Source organism: Acartia tonsa, chromosome 2, assembly GCF_053477335.1.
Source record: "Acartia tonsa isolate MP-2025a chromosome 2, ASM5347733v1, whole genome shotgun sequence".
Classification (NCBI taxonomy): Eukaryota; Metazoa; Arthropoda; class Copepoda; order Calanoida; family Acartiidae; genus Acartia; species Acartia tonsa.
Window position 1 is genome coordinate 29080225 of NC_137261.1, and position 24671 is coordinate 29104895.

Consider the following 24671-nt stretch of genomic DNA (forward strand, 5'->3'; position numbering starts at 1 on the left):
ATCTACCTGTACGTATTCCCATCTACGATTTTTTGTGCTTCGCTACTTATGGATGTTGTCATCCTTGTTTCTTATACAAAACTCCCCAACCCACTGAAGAAATTAAGATATAGATTATTGATTTCAGTCAAAGGCAAGTGGGTTATATGAAACAGTACTTTTGTCTTATTAAAAAAAAACCCTAACAATTTTTGCTAGTATAATGCAGATAATAGACCCAATCATGCTTTGTCTAAATTTTTTGGGCCTGCTTTTAAACAAGACATTCCAGCTTTTCTTACATCTAGTACCACGCAGACTGTTAGGGCCGATAATAGAACCAATCATATCACTTATATCTAACAGATGCGTTTACACTTTGAGATAAAGTCATATGTTATTGTTATTTAGGTAAATTATAGAAAAGCTTTGCCTTACAAGAAATGTTAATCTTTAAAAAGAAATAACATTTAGCTACACGTTAGAATTATGCAATATTATTCAAATCAAATGTTTCTTTATATAATCAGAAATTTTATTTATATAAGTAGCAATAACAAACTAAAAATATTTTAAAATAATATTGAATTAGTAAAATATACCCATTTTTTGTCAGACACGCTTAGTTAAAAAAAAAGTTAAACTCACTTTCACAAACAGACCATAGTTCTAGAGTATCTACTCACTCAAAAATTATATTTATAGATAATTTTAGTTTAAATAAAAGCTTCAAATAAAATGAAAGTACAAAACAAGCACTTGAGTTAATTGCTAAAATATTTTGGTAAAATCTAAAGCTAGTTTTAATTAGGAGGCATTTCTAAGCACTTTAAAATTGAATGCGAGGTATTTTGACCTCAATAGCCGGCGGATCATTTCAACAATTTGTCAGCTATTTAGTAAATATTAGAAAGGCTAAATGGAAAATTCAACCTTACCAAATACATATTCATTTGTTTAATGATTGTTTAACCTTTTTTTGATTCAACAAATTGACCTTTTTTTACAGGATTCGTAAGCCGTCAATTCTAATTCCGACTGGAGTAAAATAAAAAAGTGGCAGAATTTTTTGTAACATCTGGAGGGTAACTACAGCTGCCGAGCCCTATTTTTCCCTTTTTTGCTGATTCTTCAGAAACATCTACCTACTCCTTAGCTAGAAATTGAACAAAAATATGATTCATGATGTGTAGAAATAAATTATTCTAAAAGTAATTCTTTAAAGATGCAACAACATTATTATAAAAGAAATCTTAAACTTTTCTTGTTCCAAATTTATGTAAAATTTTATGTTTGCGTTTAGTGTTTGCAAAGTTTTTCTTTGTGAAACTAGGCAAAATTATGCCAAATGAACAATTTTGTTGCTTTTAACTTACACACACACACACACACACACACACACACACACACACATACACACACACAATGAAAAACAAGGACATTTGTATCAGAAGGAGTACTTGATTAACTGTATTTGTAATTGTTTAATAGAAAACCAACTAATTTATAAGATAAAGAATAATAATATATTTTTATTTAGCCATAGGTATAGGCTTTAGATTTCCGTAACTCCTGAACCGATTGAGTTCAAATAGGTCAGAGGATGGGTTTAGACTATTTTTTTATCCTCCCTATCCCTACGAATATATAGCCTCTACATATTAGTGGCACAACTGCTAGTATACTTCATAATTCATTATTCAGATCCAGAATTAAAATTTTCATTTTTCAATATCCAAATGAAACATCCGCCATAACTGTAGATTTTTAAAAGTCTGGCATTTGTATCAATTTTGCAGCCAGAATTGAAAATTTATCGTTCGTTATGGCTGCCGAATATTGTCTGATCATTTTTAACTGAATGGGTCGAAACAAATGAAACATAGAAAAGCTACGGAATCAAAATAATAACACACATACATGGCAAAGTAAAATGCTGTTTTTTTCTCAACCCTTCCTTTCCCTAATTACAAAACTAAAGGTGAATACAGTTTTTAAACATGGGAAAGAATTGAGTTAACACGGGGAATTTAGTTTTCGCACTAATTTTTGTAAGTTTTTGTGTTAGTGTTAGTTTTTCTCCAAAAATTTGGCCCATAGTATTATACAAAATTATCATTTTTAAAGAATCAAAATGGAACGTATATGCTCTATACCCAGGGGCGTCCAAGCTTTTTTATTTGGGGCGGGGGTAAAATTTTGTTAAGGGGGGTTATTTGCTTTTGGGGGTTGTGAAATGGCGCGCGAAGTGCGCCGCAAATTTGTTTTCACCCCCCCCCCCCAAATACTTTACCCCGGGGGTAAAATTTGCTTGGGGGGGTAATTACCCCCCCCCCCTGAACTCTGTTGGCAGGGATAAATTTTGTTTACCCCACCAAAATTTACCCCCGTAGTAGTAGTAGTAAAAATGCGCGCGAAACGCGCAAAAATATTTTTTTGTTAGAGATTTTTTTTGGGGGGGTGAGGTATTTACTCGCCCAAAATTGTTTGGGGGGGTAAAATCACCCCTTTACCCCCCCCCCCCCTTGGACGTCTGTACCCATAATCGCATGGCACAAATAAAAAAGCCATTAGAAAAAAAACAATTATTTAAGAGTAGCAAAGAAATATCATGTTTGCACCATTTTAACAGTATTTTAAAACTGTATAATAGTTATTTATCGCATCGTATTATAGAAAAAATATTAGATTAAAACCATTTTTTAGAACTGTGTATTAACGTTTTCATTTTTATTTTAATATTTGTGTAAAATTGTCTGTAATATTTCTCTATACATAATTTTTCAGTATGGCTGAGAAACGGTTCTAATCCAGCGGATATTGATTGATTGTCTGTTGCTAGGGATATTTTTGTTCTTGTTAAAATTCTAAATAAAATTGTGTCCGGCCTTTTTCTCTAGAAAGATGACTCTTCTTGCCACGTTAGCTATCAGAGTTTGATAAAAAAATTACTGTGAAAAATTCACAAACTTTTATATCAACCAGGGAGGGAGGAGACATCGGACCTTTTATTATACTAGTCTCCAAAATTTTTATAATAATTTTTCATTATTTGTTGGCTTAACAACTTTGGGGACGTTTATTGAATTTTAATTGGAAGGTTTATTAAGTTCTGTGTTAAAAAGTTTCAACCTCTAATTGTAATCTATAAAAAGGATAAATTTGTGTATCATCATTGGGGATGTACATCAATTTATCAACCATTGTCTTATCCCTTTAGATCCCTGCATATCAACTCTAGTTTTTGTTGTCTTCAGAGACAAAAGAAATCAAATATTTCAGTTCAAAAATTTTAAAAAAAATATTTTAGTATATCATATTGATTTTGATTTCAAGGTACCTACTTACTAACATACATCTGTCCATCCAGCTGCACGAGGAAAATAGGAGTTGCCTGGTTGCTATTTGAGATAAACGGCTTATTTTTGTTTTTCTTTCGTAACAAGCTGAATGTCTGCTATTTTGAAAGTTATACATAATACATATGTCCGAGAATTTGAAAATATTCTAAAAAAATATAGCTTTAAGTTTATTTTGTTATCTTTAGACCGAGCCGCAAGGAACGATTTTTTATTTTTATCTACCTTTGAACAAAATCTTTGTATATTATGGAAGAAATGGATTTCAATCACAGTTCAGATTTATTATCAGATTTATTTATTATTATTAAAAAATAATTAATCAGAGACGTTGTGGAATAAAAATATCCAACAATCTGTTCTAATCCAGCGGATACTAAACGGTTTCGAAGCCATGCTAAAAATGTCCTTAGTATATCTCAAAGATTGCATCAAGAAATATACATTTAAAAGATGAATTCAAGTAAAAAGGAAATGTAAACAAAAGTGTTTACATTAATCCTTAGAGAGCTGTTACGTACTGATTAAAATCTTACATTTTTCTTACATTTTAATCAGGATATACTTAAATTCTGAAAAGCAATGCATTGCTTTAATTGTAAATTGGAAGTATGTTAGAATGATCCTATTGATTTAAACGTTTCATAAAGATTCTTAGAATATGTATAATCCATAGATGGATGGGCTATTGGACTCTAAATTAAAATCGTTCATTGGTCAGTTCTTTCCTCCAGTGCTGGATCTTTAAATCATTTTAGTGGTGAGCCAGACCGGGGTGAGCCAACTTTCCACCAATGAGAGCACAGCATTTTATGAAATACTCGCTGTGATTAGCTGAAATTCGGCGCACCCCGATCTGGCTCACCACTAAAATGATTTAAAGATCCAGCTCAGTAGTAGGAGAAGGAATATGGTACAAGGGGTAAATGGGGGGTAATGTTATGTTAGTTAGCTGGAAGGACCATTTTTTAGAGTAGGCGAAAATATTGTGCAACATCCAAGACATTATATATCGATTATAATAACTTTCTTCAATACTTGATTATTTGCATCAAACTTTGTAGTTAAATTTAAAATATATGAAACTAGAACAAGACTAGGGGACACAATTTTGTATTATTATCTCAACCAAAGACAGTTACGAACTTGAAATAAATTGTATGTTGGAGTGTTGAAAATAGATAATTCATATTGTTTTTTTTGAAAATTATTTATGTTAAGAAGGTTAGATTTTACAGTACTTTTATCTTTACTGTCGGTTACACTTCTAGAGCTCTCAAGGGGCCTTGAAGGAGGGGGGAGGAAAGTTGACCCTCCTACTTTTTTTTGGGGTGGGGATTATCTTTCTATGGCGATTTCTCTTGGGGGATTTCTCACAAAAGAGTTACAAACCTTCACATGACCTATGAGAAGTTACACTACAGGGGAGAATTATATCGGTTCAGTGGTTAGCAAGATTCTTCGGTACACACAGACAGACACACACAAATACAGAACTTGTTGCTTTATTATCAGGATGAAGATTATGTTAACGGATAAAAAAAACCTCTTTTTTCTTCTTCTGCACAAATTCTTATATTAGACCTCGACTGAAAGAATAACTTGGGACTTGATTGAGTTACACACAAAATTGTTACATGGTTTACTACACAGTACACACACAAACACACACACATACACACACGCCTACAAACACAAATACATTATACCACTAAAAAGATTATTGTATAATATAAAGTAGTAAGGCATTTTGTCTAAAGCCTGAGATTTCTTTAACTACTGAACCGATCGAATTCTCCATTTTAAGGAAGCTTCACATAGGTTACGGGATGGTTTTAAGCTATTTATTAAATTTAAGTCCTAAGAGTTTTAGGCTATTTTTCTAATTTCGACAACAGAGCCCCTTCATGCTAGAGGCTCAAAAATAGCTGGTATGATTAGGTTGTTCTTTTCTGGAAACCATGGGAAATGCATTCGTTTGGTTTTAGGCTTTTTCAACCACTTTTCCCCTTAAGTTTACTGGCGGAGCAGCTAGTATTTTATAAAGAGGATTTAGATGATAATGTATCCAAATCATGAGTATTTCTGTAATAAAATTACCCTATATTTAAAAACAAAACATGCCAAAATTGCAACAATCTAAAAAATATTGTATATTAAGTTATTCATTGTATAGAAAACTTATTTTTTCATAGTCTGAGTTTAATAAATATTTCCTTGAAAAAAGTTCAACTTAGATTCAGAGAAGAAAATGAATAAAGCACAAGACAACTTATTCAACAAAATTATTTTTATCCTCGATGTCGAGGTTTGAAAATAGACAAATTATTTGAATAATTGTTATGTTGTAACTTAACAAGGATGACAACAATTGCTCTGAAACGGTAGGATAATCGAACATTAACGCTTGTAGAGTGTCATAACCGAATAATCAAAATAATCATACAGGATACTGTTTAAGGACATACTTATATTTTAGTGATACTAAAATTTAACTGCAGTCGGCTATATTTTAGTTGCAGCCAAAGTAACAGCTGCAAGTAAGTCATAGTTGAATGTATCGGCCAAATTTAACGTACGGACGGACCGAACCTAATTATAGGAAAGCTTCGCTTTAATAAAGAATGTACCAAGCCTTATTGCCGTGACAAACTTGGTAACTTGTAGACCAAGAGCTAAAGTGGAAAGATCGGAAGGTACACAACACAGATACAAATTTACAAAACTTTTAAATGAAAATCAAACTTTTGAAATTTTATTTTGTGCTCTTTAATAAACATACTATTTCTTGAATGCGAGAAAAAAAAAATGTTTTTTTTAAATTCATGATGAAAATCTCATTCTTTCTTGTCCAATCTGCTATCTATAATACAAATTAAAAGGATGTATGTCGTTCTGTCTGTCTGATGCTTAAGACTCTGCTTTTAGTGTTTTAGTTTTAGGCTATTCTCTCAAAGAGAAAGAACACCCCCCTGAAAAATGCTTTTCCAATTAAATGATTTTATCTTTATTTCAAAAAAAAAAAAAAATTGCGTGGGATCCCCAATCGTCTCGAGGCTGCAGCTTCTTTGGGCTTAAATGAGGCAACTTGTAGTTATACATAAACTTTAATTAGATCTATATCGCCTTTATTATTTGAACGTTCCGTTTAGTAAAAACATGTTTAAATGTTAAGTACAACGAAGTGTACATTTAGGATTAGTTATATGTTTATTGTATAAATATTATTGCATAGTATATTTAACTAAACATCACTCTTGGGAGTCTACCTATATGTATACCTAGGCAGTGTTTCTTTATTTCCGTAAAATATATCACATTAGTGACCATAAAAACATTAGGACATTTTAGGTATATGAAAATTTAGAAAGTTTCCACACGTCATGATAGAAATTTGAAAATTAGATTACGTCATCTAGAAGCAAAATTGAAAGCTTATTTTCAGCAGACCCCTTTTCATAGTCAACATCTCTTTTTAAAAAATCGGTATGTGAGCGTTACCGGCTTCCTTTAATCATATTTAACTACATATTTCTTTTATATTCGAATATTATGAAAGACTCTGCTTATTTTTATGCTGAATCAAATAAACACGAGTAAGCCCATATGGACAAGGGAATATTACATATTTAAATCTAGGCATTACAACAATTTTCTTTAACATTTTTACATTAGATCATTTTTAGTCTTTTGTTTGGAGATCTTTTATATTTGTAGGGTAAAAACCTGTAAAGTTTTATTTGGCAAAGGATTTCAATGATTAAATGATTGTAAAAAATCTTAAATCCTATGAGTTGATAAGTTATTTTATTAATGTAATCAATCAGACTCTAATAGAAGAATAACTGTGTTATATCATCATTAATTATTCTTTGCTTCATAGCTATTCCTATTTCATTTTAAATTCAATTAAGCTTTGATTTTATAAGTATCAAAATAGTAAAATCTAAAAGATTGTGAGAGTAAATTGAAAAAAAAACTTTTGTTTGTAAACTTGTAAGAAAATATGCAAATCTTTGATTGTGCAGGCTGAAAAAAACTGGAAAAAGTTGAACTGAACAAATTTAGAATTAAAGACAGGAGACCTAGTTTTTAACTTCTACATTCTAAATTGGCAAACAATCAAATTATCAAATTTTTAAATGAGTAGCATTCTACAAGTTTGTTATTTTCTTTCCCTCCAGAAAATATATTAAGATATGTAGTTGCTTGACTAATTTTTCTTAGATAAAAATTACAAATTTTTGTTCGGATAACTTTTAGATTTATATTTTTTAACCTCTTTTTACTCTCTATCTATGACAACAAACCACAATTATAATTTACCCTTTTCAAAAATTGGATTTCACATTTCTAATTTTAAAGATTATAAAACATTATAAAATTATTGGTTTTCATATTGATTTTTTTTGTATTTATTTACCTAGCTACTTGACAAGGAGAAAAAAGTTTGATTTTTATTGCTTTGTGACTGTATTAAAAGTGAAAGGGATGGTAGTTAGTAACATATTGCCTAACCTATAAAAGGTTTACTTTTCTACTCTCTGTTATACTCAAAGTAAGGAAACAAAAAAAAATTTAATTGCTGAAAGGTAAAAAAGTTAGCATTGATTAATGAATAAGTGTCACCCCCCCCCCCCCCCACCACCTTTTTTTTTGTTTAACCTAGAACCTTTCCTAGAAATTTTAAAACTTTCCTGAAAAAATGTACACACAGACAGACAACCAGATGAAGGACGTGTGGACAGACTTTTTTTCTTCATGTTAAAGCTCTTTTTAGTCTGTCTGTCCGTCTGTCAGTACTCATTGCAATTGAGTCTGGAGAAATAGACTACTGTTTTCAAAAGAGCAGTAAATAACTTACTTAAACCATTGGCCCGTCAGTCATGCTACAAAAGACATATATTTACACTGTGAAAGTTTTGTGATTTTCTATCTTCTATCAGTTTAAATTTCTTACTCTTCCTTTTTCTTCCTTTATGACCGTTAAACATTTGCTCTATAATTCCGTTTGCCCGTGTTTGTGCTTCACTAGTTATGGATGCGGTCATCTTTGTTTTAAGATAGTTTGTCCCAACTGCATTTTTTTGCAATACTCTTTGTCCTGTATATTTTTATTTCCGCTGAATATTATTATACAATGTTTTTACTTACATACAGATGCATGGATGTTGGCCATGTACACGGACGCAGGGGCGTCCAAGCTTTTTTTTTGGGGGGGGGTAAAAATTTTTAGGGGGGGGGGTAATTCGTGTTTGGGGGGGGGTAAAATGGCGCGCGAAGCGCGCCGAAATTTTTTTTACCCCCCCCAAAATTTTTACCCCGGGGGTAAAATTTGATTGGGGGGGGTAATTACCCCCCCTAAAGTCTGTTGGGGGGGGGTAAATACTCCCCCCAAATCTGATGGGGGGGGTAATTACCCCCCCCCAAACTAATTTACCCCGGGGGTAAAATTTTTGGGGGGGGTAATTTAATTATGTAAAAAAAGCACCTACCTAATCTATTAAGTTAATAAGTACTATCCTATAACATAAAGTAGTAAGTAAGGTTTATTTGACTATAGCTTCAGATTTCATTACTTTTAATACTGAGTTCTCCTTTTTAGGAAAGCTTCACATAGATCCCATGATGGTTCCACACTATTATAGGTCAATCCTTTGAGTGGTTTTAGGCTATTTTTCTCCTCCCTTTTTACCCTTTAGAAAACACGAGTTCTTAGATGCTAAGGGCGCCACTACTATTCAAATATATAGTAGTATCTCATTCTTTAGTACATAAAAATACAATAATTAACTCACTAACCAATGAACCAATATGATTATACTTTAAAGTGAAGCGTCTTATAGGTCCTGGTAAGTTTTATAACTAGTTTTGAGACACCCTGACATCCTCCCAAAAGAAATCGCCTATAGAAATTCTTTTTCATTATTTAATGAAATATTTAATTTAGTTAGGTATCTATTTTATGGAATCTTCAGTGCTTTACAATTACATCATAGATCCCCGGGATGGTTTTAGCCCTTATAAAGGCCCAAGCAAATAAAACATGATCAAACTATTAAATTTTTTTTTTTAAGAACATTCAATTTGGGGGGGGTAAATACCCCCCCAAAAAATTTTTTTTAAAGAACATTTATTTTGGGGGGGGTAATTACCCCCCCCCAAAATCGTTTGGGGGGGTAAATACCCCCCCCAAAATCGTTGGGGGTGCCTACGGCACCCCCAAGGTAGGGGTAATTTTTTTTTGGGGGGGGTATTGTTCAAAAAATTTTGGGGGTGCCTACGGCACCCCCAAAATCGTTTGGGGGTGCCAAATGGCCCATTACCCCCCCCCTTGGACGCCTATGCACGGACGTATGTAATGTAATATCTGTTCTATGCACACTTGCAGTATAAATAGATGTTATTCAAATAAGGACATTTCTAGAATTAGGTTATATACTGCAAAATTCTTTCCGAACTTGTCAATTTATTCACAAATTTTTTAAAAAATATTTAGTGTAATAATAGTTATTTCTTGCATCGTATTATAAACGGCTTTCCGCGGATATAGAATGTACAATTAAAAGATTAAAACTAGTTTTTTTAGCCCCGAGGTGCCGGAGGCACCGGATAAAAAAACTGGTTTTAATCTTTTGATTGTACATTTCTATATTCGTAGAAAGCTGGATATAATACGATGCTAGACATAGTTTTTTCGTATGGATGAGAACCGGTTCCTATCCACCGGATTCGAATGAATACGAGAAAATACATATCTTTTTTAAAAATCTGTATAATTTATGTTGTTACCTTCTTAAATTACTATAATGATATGAAACATTATTTAAGTTATTTAACGCATTTTCAGCGTTGAGAATGTGATTGTTTATAAAATGTATGTAAAAAGAACACACAATATAAAGTTGATTTCTTTTAAATCAGCTTAAAAATATTTCCTAGTATATTTCCAATAAGGTGACGGGCTACAGTGACCTGAAATTGCTTGTACCAGACCGACGTTGGAACCGGCCGCAGGAGAAAATGTTTTATGTTGCAGAAAACCAGATCAAATACATATTACACCATAATTTTGCATCTGGATAGATAGGGGGAGGGGGTTGGGGTAGGATATAAAGGGAAAGAAAAGGGTAGCATTAGGAATAGACAGAGATCTAAAGGGATGAGACCATAAATAGCCAATAAAAATACACAAAATTACCCCTTCCGTAGATTATAATATATTGTTGAAACGTTTGGACAATCATATTAATTAACCAATCAATCAGAATTGTTGAGCCAACGAAAAAGAAAATATTATTATAAAACTTTGGATACTGGTGCAATAAACAGCCCAATGTTCCCTTCCTCCCTGAGAAACAGTGTAAAAATAGAAAACGTGGTGTGCATCATATGTGCAGTAAAGGCGTCATATTCGAAAATTTTGATTTCGCAAGTATTACAATTCAAACTTTAATGTTAGCAAATATGTGATTGTTAATCATACAATTGCAAACAGGGACGTCCAAGATTTTTATTTTTTGAGTGGGATAAACACCTCCAACCTTGGATTGGAGTCTATGACTGCAAAGTATCAAAATGTTTGCTAATAAGATTTGTTGCACAACTAGAGTGTCTCTTTTTTTGTGTTTAGGTAATAACTTGAACTTCTGAGGTTTTAATTGTTTTTAGTAGCGAAGCTACTCTATAATTCACTATGTCCGTCCGTCCGTCCGTCCGTCCGTCAGTCAGTCCGTCCGTAACGCTATGGGGGAAATGGGATTTACTCAGCTCCTATAAAAGATAGAATGCTGAAACTTTTTGACAACATTCCCATCATTAAAGAGCACAATTAAGTATAAAACATCGATGACGATATGACCGCTTTTAAGCAGGTTTTAGGCTATTTTTGTATTTTTCACATTTTTCTTCATATCTTCAGTGTTTATGGTCCGATTTTCAAATTTTTTTCAGTTATAGATATCAAAATTAAATTTCCTGTCGTTTAAAGAAAACAACTATGGGGTCAGACTGCCTTTAAGCAGGATTTAGGCTATTTTTGTATTTTTCACATTTTTCTCCATATCTTTGGTGTTTATGGTCCGATTTCCAAAATTTTTTCAGTTATACATATCAAAATTAAATTTTCTGTCCTTTAAAGAAAACAACTATAACGGCCAGACTGGCTTTCAGCAGGTTTTAGGCTATTTTTGTTTTTTCTCCATATCTTTTGTATTTATGGTCCGATTTCCAAAATTTTTTCAGTTATACATATCAAACTCAAATTTCCCTGTTGTTTAGAGAAAACAACCATGACGGTCAAACTGCTTTTTTGCAGGTTTTTGGCTATTTTTAAATTTTTTCCCTTATTTTCCATATCTCTGATGCATTTTGGGATATCAGTATCAAAATAATTTTTCCCATTGTTATGAGCATCTTTTATGTAATTTTCTTTGACCGACTTCGTTATACAAAATAAAACAAGGTTTCGTGTTTATTTTCTCCAATAAATCTATTCCTGATTTTAATAAATAAACTTTAAATCTACTTTTACGTATTTCCATCCATGATTTTTTGTGCTTCGCTACTTATGGATGTTGTCATCCTTGTTTATATTATGATTCAATGCTTAGTACTAGGTAGTTTTTTTGCGAATGGTATCATCGCTAGAAAAATAAATAGATGTTTATATAATAATAGTATAAAAGGACAGATAACAATTTCTTAAATATAAAAATGAATTATTTTAAATTATAATGCTTTTAATCCTCAAATATTGTTGATTGGTTTTAATTAAATATTTTATAGAACAACTATCTTTCCCAATGAAAAAAGGAAGAATAAAGGAAACTATTTGGGGGGGGGGGGTAAAATGCATATTCACGGATTTGTATGAATATTCTTTTATGCAGCAGATTTTTTATTCTAACAAGGATTATTTTTAGTAGCGAAGCTACTCTATAATTCACTATGTCCGTCCGTCCGTCCGTCAGTCAGTCCGTCCGTCCGTAACGCTATGGGGGAAATGGGATTTACTCAGCTCCTATAAAAGATAGGATTCTGAAATTTTTTGACAACATTACCATCATTAAGGAGCACAATTAACTATAAAACATCAATGGCGGTCGGACGGCTTTTTAGCAGGTTTTAGGCTATTTTTTTAATTTTGCACATTTTCCCCCATATCTTTGGTGTTTATGGTCCGATTTTCAAAATTTTTTCATTTAAAGATATCAAAATTAAATTTTCCGTCGTTTGGAAAAAACAATAATGACGGTCAGACTGCCTTTTTGCAGGTTTTTGGCTATTTTTATATTTTTTACATTTTCTCCCATATCTTTGGTGTTTATGATCCGATTTTCAAAATTTTTTCAGTTATACATATCAAAATCAAATTTCACATTGTTTGAAGAAAACAACTATGACAGTCAGACTGCCTTTTTGCAGGTTTTTGGCTATTTTATATTTTTTACATTTTCCCCCATATCTTTGGTGTTTTTAGTCCGATTTTCAAAATTTTTTCAGTTAAAAATATCAAAATTAAATTTTCCGTCGTTTGGAGAAAACAATAATGACGGTCAGACTGCCTTTTTGCAGGTTTCTGGCTATTTTTATATTTTTTACATTTTCCCACATATCTTTGGTGTTTTTAGTCCGATTTTCAAAATTTTTTCAGTTAAAGATATCAAAATTAAATTTCACGTCGTTTGAAGTCCCATCCACAAAATTTTGTGCTTCGCTACGTTTGGATGTTGTCATCCTTGTTTTATCAGCAAAGCATTAAAAAAAGTTTTTTTTGCATTTGTTAATTAAACTTGAAAATCTCTCAATGAACAGGTGTACCATGTTAACACAAAGCTAAGAATAAAAGGAAACTGCTGTGATGCTGTAGAGACTATGGAGACTGCAAAACTGCAGTAACGTCTTCTGATAGATACCTATAGTGACTGCAGAGACGCTGTAACATTAATTATTGTTGAGTTTATCAAACTTAAGGACACAAAATTATGATGACTGAACTTCTAAAAATTATGAAATCTTTTCTGTTCAGAAGATAATTCTTTGAAAAAAAAAGATCTTGATTATAGAGCATCAACTGTTAAAAGCACAAAAAATTTAAACATCAAACAAGTGATATAAGAATAGAACCTAAGGTAATAATAAAATTTTTAAGTTTTAATTTATAGTCTTTAAATACAGAAACTTACAACAATTTGGTTAGGTAAAATTTTTACATTTGGATAATTATAAATAAGTAATGGTTCATAAAGTAATATATTGTAAATAAAAGTCTGGGATTGATCACTGATCAGGTATAAATTGCAGACTGTGAAACTCAAATCTTTCAAATTAGTACCAGAATATACAATGCTTGAAATATCTCAATAGAGTTTTTGTCTTATCTAGTTTTGGCAAAGATAAACCAACCCAATTAATCTTTTTTTAAAAATTTTATTCATCTTGAACATAATTGCCTGCTAATGTTTACTTTGATTTTCAGTAAGTTTCGTCTGCTAGAAAATAACTTTTTGTGCTAGTATCCAAAGTTTTAAAATAAGAAGTTGCAATGGATCTAGTGCTTTTATTCAAAACAGATAAAAAAGGAAATTTTAGATCCATTGTCCCTGCATCAAACCCATGGTGAATTTTTAGATTTTCCTTCTACACGTTTCTATTGTGAATTGACTGTGATTAATGTATTTTCACCTTGTGGGACACATTTCACAAAATTGGAAACATTTATATTTGCATGCATAATCACAAATAAAGGTATCGCGTAACAAAGACTTTCTTTAGAAATGTTTTATTGCCCCTAGCCTCTAGGGGCTTTGCCCAAGAGGTAATGAATTGTGTTTGATAAACCCATTTTTTTCTATTTCAGATTAATTTAAAAAGTTATAAAAATTTTTGGGGGGGGATTTTTTTGTGTGTGTTGCGGGGAGTTGTCGACCAACACTCTTTTTTTAGTTTTAAAAGAAAGATTTTTTTAAGGGGGGGAAGTGGGTATTTTCTTTTTTGGGGCGTGTTTGGGGTGTCCCACTCCCAAAGAAAATAGATTTAAACCATCACAGGACCAGTAGATATATTCCCTGAAGAGTAGAGGCCAATCGGTTCAGTGGTTACTGAGATCTTAAGCTTCAGACAGACATCGTTCTACTTTGTATAATAGATTAAATTTTGAAGGAGTGTGACAAAGGATTTTTATTATAGATGCTATACTACTTTATGAATTACAATGTCGTATACCCTAACTTACTTTTTATAACACTTTTTATTCATACTTAAACGATATAAAAAATTATAAAATACAGAAAACATCTAAAAAAAATGTAAACAAATTTTTAAAATTCTCCCCTGAACCTTTAGGAAAACAGCCCCTAGAGGCTAGGGGCGAAGCCGCTAGTATAAAATAAGACAATTAAAAAACTAATTATTAGCATGAGAGTATTTTTTACCTTTTGTACAACTTATTTCTAAAAAAAATATTCCTTTTTATTTCTGACAAAAAATGTGAGAGCGGACAACCTTTATTTGAAAAGAACTAGGTGCCAAACTTTTTTTTTAACTTTGTGTCTTGACTGTGCAGTGGAGGAAAATTTGATGAATAAGGAAAAATATCTAGAAGAACTTTCCAAGCGCAATCCTCAATTTTTAGATTTATAACAAGGATGACAACATCCATAAGTAGCGAAGCACAAAAAATATGGACAACACATATTTTAGATTATTAATATTTGTATTTTTTAGCATGACCAAAAGACCGACGGACAAAATAAATTACATACTGGATGCCCATTATTATAGGAAATTAGATGTCATAGGAATCTTTACTAAACATTTCAGCCGTTTATCTTGAATAGCTGCTGAGAAAATCATATTTCCCCCATAGCGTTACGGATTGACTGACTGACGGACAGACAAAGTGAATAATGATGTAGATTCGCTACCAAAAAATCTTTAAATGCTATGAATTACCTTTCTTACTGTAAAATTTATCTTTTGAGTTGACCTACATATATTAACCATTGACATTTAGTCTAAAAACTATCCAAATCTTCTCTGTATTTATAGACCTAAAGCTTACCTAAACATCAGATGTCCATCTCTCTGTTAGTCATGCTAAAAAAAGACAAGCCCTTATTGTTGGAAAATTTGTTTTTCTCAAGTGCTATTTTAGATAGAAAGCTGCAATTTTTAGTCAAGCTTACTATTATTTATGCGCATCTGCTCTATACATTTTTTGTCCTCAGTTTTAAGAAAACTATTCTTGTTTATTTTGAATTTAAACATAATGTTAAAATTGAACTTGGCCTCCCTGAACACAAAAGGAAAACATTACTTAGGATTTCTCTGAATTTCAATGACTTTGGTTTTATGTAAACAAAGGTACCTTAATTTTAATTCTATTCTAATCACAGCAAATTCAATTTTTAACTAGATTTGTAAGATTTTAAATCAAAATTTTATTTTTATTTAATGGATTTAACCATTATGCTCCATGTTTATTAATAAACATCTTCTTTTTTGCGAGGGGAAAAAGCTGATGACACGAATTTATTAATTAAATAACAACATTTTTTAAAATTGTAATAATACATGTAATAATACATGTCAACATAGAGGTGTGTTTCCTCCCTCAAACTCTGAAAACCCTCATCTTATCCTCCTAAATATTTTTTAAAATATACTAAATTAACCCCCTCAAACATTGAAAATATCCCATTCAAAAAAAAAGTTTCCACGTCGTTGCATGTAATTTTGAAGAAAACGCATTTTTTAACCGCAGTTGAATGATACCCGAAGAAAAAAAACAAGTAAAAAGGAAAAATTAACTGGGACAAAGGAACATAAATAAATCCCCCCCACCTACTTTTCTTATTTTAGTACCCACTACTACTTCTCTATTATTCACTTTGTCTGTAGGTCCATCAATTAGTCAACCCGTAACGCTTTGCGGGATATTTGATTTTCTCACCTGCTATTAAAGATAGACAGCTGAAATTTTTAGTATTCCTATGACATATGCGCATCTAATCTATAAATTGATTTGTCCGTCTACCTGTCGGTCACACTTCAAAAGATGTAAACGTTATTTTTTTGGTTTTCTGATTTTCATAAAGTTTTTGCATATTTTTTTCTGTTGATATATAAAGTAATTAATAAATATTTAAGTTAGGAAAAGATTTTTGTTTGGTGTCCATTGACACATTCCTTTATCTCTGCTGGTATTACAATGAAATATATTTTAAATCCATATTTGATATGGAACCTGGGTATGATATTCAGAAAATACTGTTTATATACATATCTCCCCTTTCTTTCTTTCACACTCATCTGAGTAAATCTTTGAATATAAAGTGTTTATAGGTATATATGTGGTATAAAGTATATATTGAGTAGATTTACTGTATATATACATTATACATACCTGTTACCCTCAAAGTATATTTTAGGTAAACCAAATTTTGATACTTAAAATTACATTTTTCTCGAGACGTTGAGAATATTAACTCCTACTGCTTTAATTGGTATTTATTTTCTTGGGGTGATTTCTCTTGGTAGAGTGGTAGTACCTTAAACCTTCCCATGACCTATGAGAAGCTACGTTGTAAAGGAGAACAATATCGGTTCGGTGGTTAGCAAGATCCTTCGGTACATACAGATAGACATCCTGTTACTTTTGTTTGAAATCTGCTAAGAGCGTAGGAAATAAACACAACCAGGACCCTAAAAAACGAAGCAATTTGCTAGCATAAGAAAAGGGTCTCCACCACTCAGGGCAAGTTGTAGTTGCCTTGATTATACTTCTATCTGATGATCAAGTTATTCTGTAGACCTTTCCAGAAAAAAATGCGCATATTTAGTGAAAATACTTTGCTATGACTTTGTATGGTGTATATGCCGCTGTTGGTTAAACCTGAGAGGGATTATTCTTTTCCGAATCCGCTACCCCGGCCTACCATATTAACAATATTTTATGGATACAGTAAATTTTAACATCAGACAAATGAGTACTAGAGGTTTTAGAGAAATATATCTTTGTTTTAATTTTTTAAAGATTTTAGCGTCACATGTTATTAGAAGGTTACTTAATCTCTTTAACTAACCTTTTTGTTTTTCGATTTATAAAGATTCATAAATTTTATCTATAATTCATAGAAAACTAGTTGCTTCACCTCTAGCCTCCAGAGGATGCTAAGAAAATAGCCTTAAACCGCCCAAGGCCATTTATAAAGATTTCTTGAAAAGTACAACCCATCCGGATCAGAATTTCCAAGATCTTTAGATTTAGACAAGAAAACCTTACTACTCTATAACATAAGATTAATGTAAATTTTATGAAATCTGAACTTGATACCTCTAATGCCTTTACTAAGATCCTTGTACTGTATTTACTGCTTTACTATACTATAATACAAAGGTGCAAGGTTGAATCTGTAGTAATTCTACGAATACGGGCTCGGCAGGCGTGCGTCATCAAAAACAGAAGGATTGCCCTGCTGCAAATACACCACTTTAAATTTAATGTATTAGATGATTGATATATAATTTAACAAAAAAATGATTGGTTGTCAAGAATCCATTTTTTATATCTACGGTTACAATATTACTGCTTAGCTAAAAAAATGTCAAACTTTAAAAAAGTACATTTGAAAAAAATCTACCCAGATTTTTGTTTTACAGTCTGTTTTGTAAATATTTTAAACGCTTTCTTTAATGTGCTAATTTAGAAAAATATGTAGAAATTTATTTTAGATATTTTTGATTTTATCTTTTTTTGGACAATACATTGCGTGTTCTATGTAGACCTTAACATTGAAATTAATCTTTTACTTTATATAAGGGCGGTAATCCATCTAGAAATAGTTCTTTATCTGATCGAATTATAGACAGCTTTCTGTGGATATCAAAATGGAAAATTATAAGATTGAAACCAGTTTTGTTGGCCCGGGTCTTCGGTATTAGTATTACTATTTTTATTTTGATATATATGAAAAATTGTTTGTAATACGATGCTATACATTATTTTTCAGTCTGGCTGCGAAACTAAGTACATCAAAAACTAAGCTACGCTCCAATGAATGTAAAGATGTACATTTTTTTGCAAATCTGCTAGTATAATTGTTGCGGAATTCTATTAAGTGGCTGAGAATTTAATTTAATTATTTAAAACTCAAGGCCGTCTCTTAATGTTTAGACATAAGAGCTTTCAAAAGATTTTTTGTCTGTTCTAAATTTGTTAAAACTTTTGCTTAAAATTGCATGAATAAGATTAGATTTATAAGTATATTCATTGCTTCACCCAATTACCTCTAGACAGATGGACGGGCAGACATCATTCTACTTTTTATAATAGATACAAAACTTTTTAGATTTTTTATTTAGATTTGTTACGAAAAAGTAGCAGGATGTCTGTTTGGAAAAAAATCACACCTTCACTTTTAAAAATTCTTGTCGACCTCCGCTTATTGTGTACAGGGCCCCTAGCGGCTAGGCAATAGTCATAGTCAACAATCAGATTATTAGTTAATTATCGCATCGTTATATAGACAGTTTTCATTGGATAGTACAATTAAGAATTATAAGATTAAGTCCCAGTTTTGTTACCCAGAGGGGCTGAAGTTCCGTAATAACAAATCTATTAATTATTCTTTTATTTTTATTATTCGTAGAAGATTGTCTATAATACGGTTTGATACATGATTTTTCAGTTTGGCTTAGAACCGGTTCTAATGCAATAAATTAGTTTCAAAGCCATACTGGAATAGTTATTTATCGCATCGTATTATTAACAGCTTCCCGCGGAAGTAAAAAAGTACAATTATTAGATTAAACCCAGTTTTTTAGCCCCGAGATTCCGAAGGCACTGGCTAAAAAAATGGTTTTAATCTTTTGTACATTTTTATATTCTTAGAAAACTGGATATAATTCAATACGATAAATGATTTTTCAGTATATCCCAGAACATGTTCACATCCAGCGAATATCAATCAGTTTTGAAGCGGTACTGTAAATAATATTATGAAGTTAATGTTGTTCTTTTTTTCAGATCTCCATCCAGTACGTGAACTACGACCGAACAGCTGACCTGAGCGTGTGTCCTCCTGACCTCCAGTATCCAGAGACACCTCAACAAGGACAAAACTGTAAAGTGGAGGACAGTGTTAGACAGGTAGAAAAAGGGTCATTCTGTAAAGTTTGGTGTTGGGTTGTAGTCAAATGCTCTTATTAAGTCAAAGGGTTCTTAATTATAACCAAATGTATGTATATATTTAAAATGGTCCATAATTTAGAACAGTTTTACTTTATTAGAGCTTTTGACTACAACCCAACACCAAGCACAACTTTACGGATTTAGGCGAAAAAAATATTGTAATTGTGTCAATAAGGTTTAAACTCAGCAGGGCTCAGCAGCTACGCCGGTAAGCCTCGGGGAAATCAACATTTTACAATTTTAAATATTACCTGGAAGTCCAAATTTGGCAATCCTTCTTTAATACGATTTTAAAGCATTCAATCGGGTTTAAATTTGAGGCTTAGTCGCGGCTGAAACGCGGCTGCCGAGCTCTCTTTTATAGTTTTACAATAATTCTATCTTTTGAAGGAGAGAATAATTGATAAATCTTTTATAACAAAGGTTAGGTTTGATTTTATAACAAATACTCTTGTCAACGACGAAATGTCTTTTCAGCAACTTTTTTACATTCAATATTTAGCCAGAAAAGACCATTGAAGTTCTTGTTTAAAGGTGATGCAATTTTTGGAGATAAAGAAAAGTTTTTCTTTCTTTGAAATAAATTAAAGATCTCGGATATGTTTTGAGTTTTAAGGTTGAAAGGCCAAGATGCATTAGAAGGCCCAGTTTTTAAATAATTATTCATTAAAAAAAAATATATTTTTAAAAATCAAAGAAAATTTACATGGTTAAACGCTTTATTCAGTTCAAAGTGTACATATATAAATAACCAAAATGCTTTGAATGAATTTTAGTGAGAAAAGTAGGCCATTGAACGAATTATTAGGCAATTCTGCCTTTGTTAGCTAGTGATTACAAAAAAGGGGTATAGTCCTTTTCACGACATCCCTCCATAAGGAGCGATTCTTCGTATTTTTAAAATGGCTTTTTATAGGTTACTTTAGGTTAGGTTAGGTTATATTGTGTTAGGTGATTGCCCCACATGATTGGGTAATTGGCCCCGCAGGGTTAGAGCCCCCCGCAGGGGCTAGAAATAGGAGAAAAGCTACTGTGAAAAATACGAAGAATCGCTCCTTATGGAGGGATGTCGTGAAAAGGACTATACTCCAAAAAAGACTCCAATTCCCAATTGTCTAGAATTTTGCTCTTAAAAAGTCAGTAATAAGTGACAAGTCAGTATAACCTTATATCTTTTATAAACAGAGATTATTGTTAATTTTCTCTTTGATTTTTGGTATAGCAATATTATGTTAATCAAACCTTTATGATTTTATATGTATTTATACAAAACGAATATAATAAGAAAAAATGTATTAGCAATTAAGCCGAATGTTTTTAACTGTAAGCAGCTGCTTTGGGTTGGACTTTTTTCATATTAGTATGAGAACTAATATACTGGAGAAATCTTTACCTAATTTTCACACCGAACAAGGGTGACAACATCCATAAAAGCGAAGCTATGAAACGGTAAGACAAACCAACATTAACACTTGTAAAGTGTCAGAACTAAATAATTAGAAACAAAAATTATGATTTCGAAACAAATTTTTAAGTAAATTTGTTGAAAAACTACTTAAATATAGGATATTTTTTATGGACATACTTACATTTTTGGGACTTGATTATAGAGATGCTTCGCTGATAACATTGTACTTTGTTGTCCTAGGAATGAGTTATCCAAAAATCAGACCACACATCGAATTTGTTGTTAAAAAGTTAAAAGCAACATGTTAAAAATGGCTTTCTGGTAAAGATTATAGGGTTGCTTCGCTTTATAACTCGTACCTAACTCCTTTAGGAATCATCATGCAAAGTTTGAAATCGATAGGACAATTCTAATATGCCTAAATTACGGATGTAAGGACCGAACGTAATTGTAGAAAAGCTTCGCTTAAAAAAATATTATGAAGGAGTTTTATCTTGAAACCCTAATACACAAGTTCACATGGAAATTTCTAAATTGGAAGAAAAATGTTATAACCCACGATTATAGTCTGATGTTTACTCTTATTTTTCAGGAAATTTTTTTTATTTGGACATCTTTTGGAAAATTTATTTTCGTTTTAAGTGGTCTAAAATTGTTTTATCCTTTGTATGTATTTATTTAGTTTTGTTTTGAGATTGCAGTGCAAACTGCATATACACTCACAAAAAAAACTTTTTTACGTATACATAATTCATACATACTTTTTACCAACTTTTACTTAAACACACACCCACATTTTATCACATAAAAATATACACACAAAAACGAGCAAGCCTACTACCCATTGTTTTACATATGTGTATGTATGCTCGAAAATGCATATAAAATTATACTACAAAAAAATCTTTAGCAAATGGTTAAAAAATATTAAACAATGCTTGCATACCTTCTCAAAGACTGGTAGATCACAAGGTTATTGGCATCATCCTGCAGACAATCAATACTTATTTAAAACTCCTAAATAAGAAATAAGAATAAATTTATTTTAAGACTTCCAGCTGATTATAAAATTTATAAGATTGTGTTCCCTGAAACTTCATGCGGCTGACGCGCGGCTGCCGAGCCCTGAATATATCAATTTGAATTTAACTAAATATGAGCTAAGGAAAACTTTTTAACTCCAAACTTTTCGGCCATCCACTTTCTGGTAGTAATGATAGTTTTTCATTCAAACTGCGGCTGCCTAGCTCTAGTCCCCTGTCCCACCCTGAAAGGATATCATTCATAACTCCATGCATGCTTCTTGGAAATTAAACTTAAAAACTTTTATATGCAGATGTTATAAAATATATTATTGCACTTAAATTACTTTGCTGCACATATATTCACATGAAAACATAAAAGTTGTTTTTAAATGATAAAATAGTGCATTGCTGCTCCGACTAAGTCAAAAATAAATTGCATATAAAAAGAAATTTACAAAGACCTATTAAGTACATATATAATTACATAATGTCATTTCAAGTATGGCCTTGAAACCTTTAATATTCGTTGAATTTGAACTGGTTCTCAGGCATACTGAAAAATCATGTATTGCATCGAATTACAGACAATTTTACACGAATTTAAAAATAAAAATCATATATTAAACCAGGTTTGTAAAGCCATGCCTTCAATCCCTTTGGGGCTAACAATACTGGTTTTAATCTTTAAAAAGCAAATGCGAATTTAACTTATTATTTATAATTACTCTTGGAATTGCGTACAATAACATTTTATAAGCTGTAATTAAAAAAATATCTAGTTGCAATTTAAAGCGTCTTATTTCCAAAAATACATGTCAAAATCTAGTACTACAAATCTGTTTTATTAAATTTTAGAAATTACGCAACTTTGTTTTAATCTTTAAATGTTTTACTATTTTAATATTATTTGTCATGCCCAATTTAATGTTAACTTTGTTGTAGATTGAGGACCTGTGCCAGGGTAAGGAGACCTGTGCTGTACAGGCAAGCTTCCAGGTTCTTGGTGGTCAGCGTGGGAACAGGTGTCCAACCATCAGGTAATTCATTTCATACATAGTTGGAAGTAGGGGCTTCAAAAACAATCATCCTTACATTAAAGTAACGGGATCTCTGTCTTTGTGTGTAAATGTGTGTGTGTTACCGTATGTTTGACAGTTTGATTTGAAAGTTTATCACCTATCGTCGACGTATTTCACACATAAGAAAAAGAAAAAATTTTGCAAATTTATATGATCGCAGTGCAGGTAAATGCCTTAAAACTAATGCAAAGCCCATGGGTATATTAAACTTAGCTAGAATCACCATCCAATCGGCTCAAGCAAGATCTTAAGGGACAGACAGACGTAAATAATATCGTTTTCGTCTTTGTATAGATAAGTGATGATCTTAAAAGTAAAGGTTACATTTTAGATGCTTTATTTATTCAATATGCTTCCATTACACCTAGGGACGTAAAAGTTTCTTTTTTTTGAGGGATAGAGGGGTAAAATATGCGTTTCAAAGATTTGAGGGGGATAATCTAATGTATTTTAAAAATTTGCTGTGGATAAAATAAGGGGTTTTAAAGTTTGAGGGGGGGGGGGGTAAACAGTAAACACTTCTTTACCCCTTCCCTTGGACATTTATGATTACGCCCTATTAGAAATCAAACTTAGCACCTATACTTTATTGGAATAAGTATAGTGCCTATTGGTGTGCCAACAATTCAGCACAGTTTTTATATCAAAGATTTGAAATAATAGAAAGTCTAAAATTTATTTATCTTATTATAAGAAAGATGTGGAAGTGGAAATTCGAAATTCTGGCAAAAATACTATGGGCTAAAAAGTCAAAGCTAAAGATGCTTAAGTTACGTCTACAGAGGACCAAATTAAGTATTTGGAAATTAAAATGAAAATACTTGTCCTTATAATTTTGTAATGAATATTTATTATTAAAAGTATTTTTAAAACCTGTTTTTACATAGGATTAGTTAAATTTAATTTAAGTTAGCTAAAATGAAACATGTTTTATTCAAAACTATTGGGACACCTTGCCTAATCTGTATTGGTTTGAGTGTGCACTAATACCTAATAATATTGCAAACTTTTCAGACTGTTTTCATTGGCAATTGATTTTTTCAAACCTATTCTATAATTATATTTAAATCAATTTAGGTTTTCACCCCCCTAACTGCACCAACCTAACCTTAGGTCTGCACATAAGAGGGATGGGGGTATAGAGGCCTTAATTTTCTATACATTTTGGGGGGTGGGATATATTTCCTCCTCAACAATCCAAAAATGAGAGCCCTCTTTGACATTTGACTTATACATTTAAACTTAAACCTACCAAACTAACCCAACCTAACCTACAGATTAAATTAAATCAATTTCACCATTATTAGGATCACTATTTTTTAGTACAAAGCCTGTTTTGTGAACATTGACTGTTACATGTTGAGAAAACATTTTGGATAAGAGTAGACCTTGTAAAATTATATTTCAATAACTATAAACTTACCTCAGGCTTTAAGGACCTTTAAAAAAATATCAACTTATCTAAAACTGTACCCTATTGAGTCCTAAAAAGATTGGGTTATTAATCAATTACATTTATGTAATAATGCTAATATGTCAACTGAGAGTGGACTTTAATTTTTATAATGAATAAAAGATTAAAACACCAACGCCTAAATGCATGTCTTTTACAATTCTATGCTTTCA

General features: G+C 31.6%; 1 protein-coding gene across 1 annotated transcript in view; it reads left to right on the forward strand.

Annotated features, from left to right (window-relative positions):
• The window catches only part of LOC145312492 (uncharacterized), a 44298-nt gene that overhangs the window by 4387 nt on the left and 15240 nt on the right, over window positions 1-24671 (forward strand). The window contains exons 2-3 of the mRNA XM_080151751.1: window positions 19369-19491; window positions 22909-23003. Of these exons, the coding sequence (XP_080007877.1) occupies window positions 19369-19491; window positions 22909-23003 (218 nt within the window). The remainder of the gene's footprint in view (window positions 1-19368; window positions 19492-22908; window positions 23004-24671) is intronic.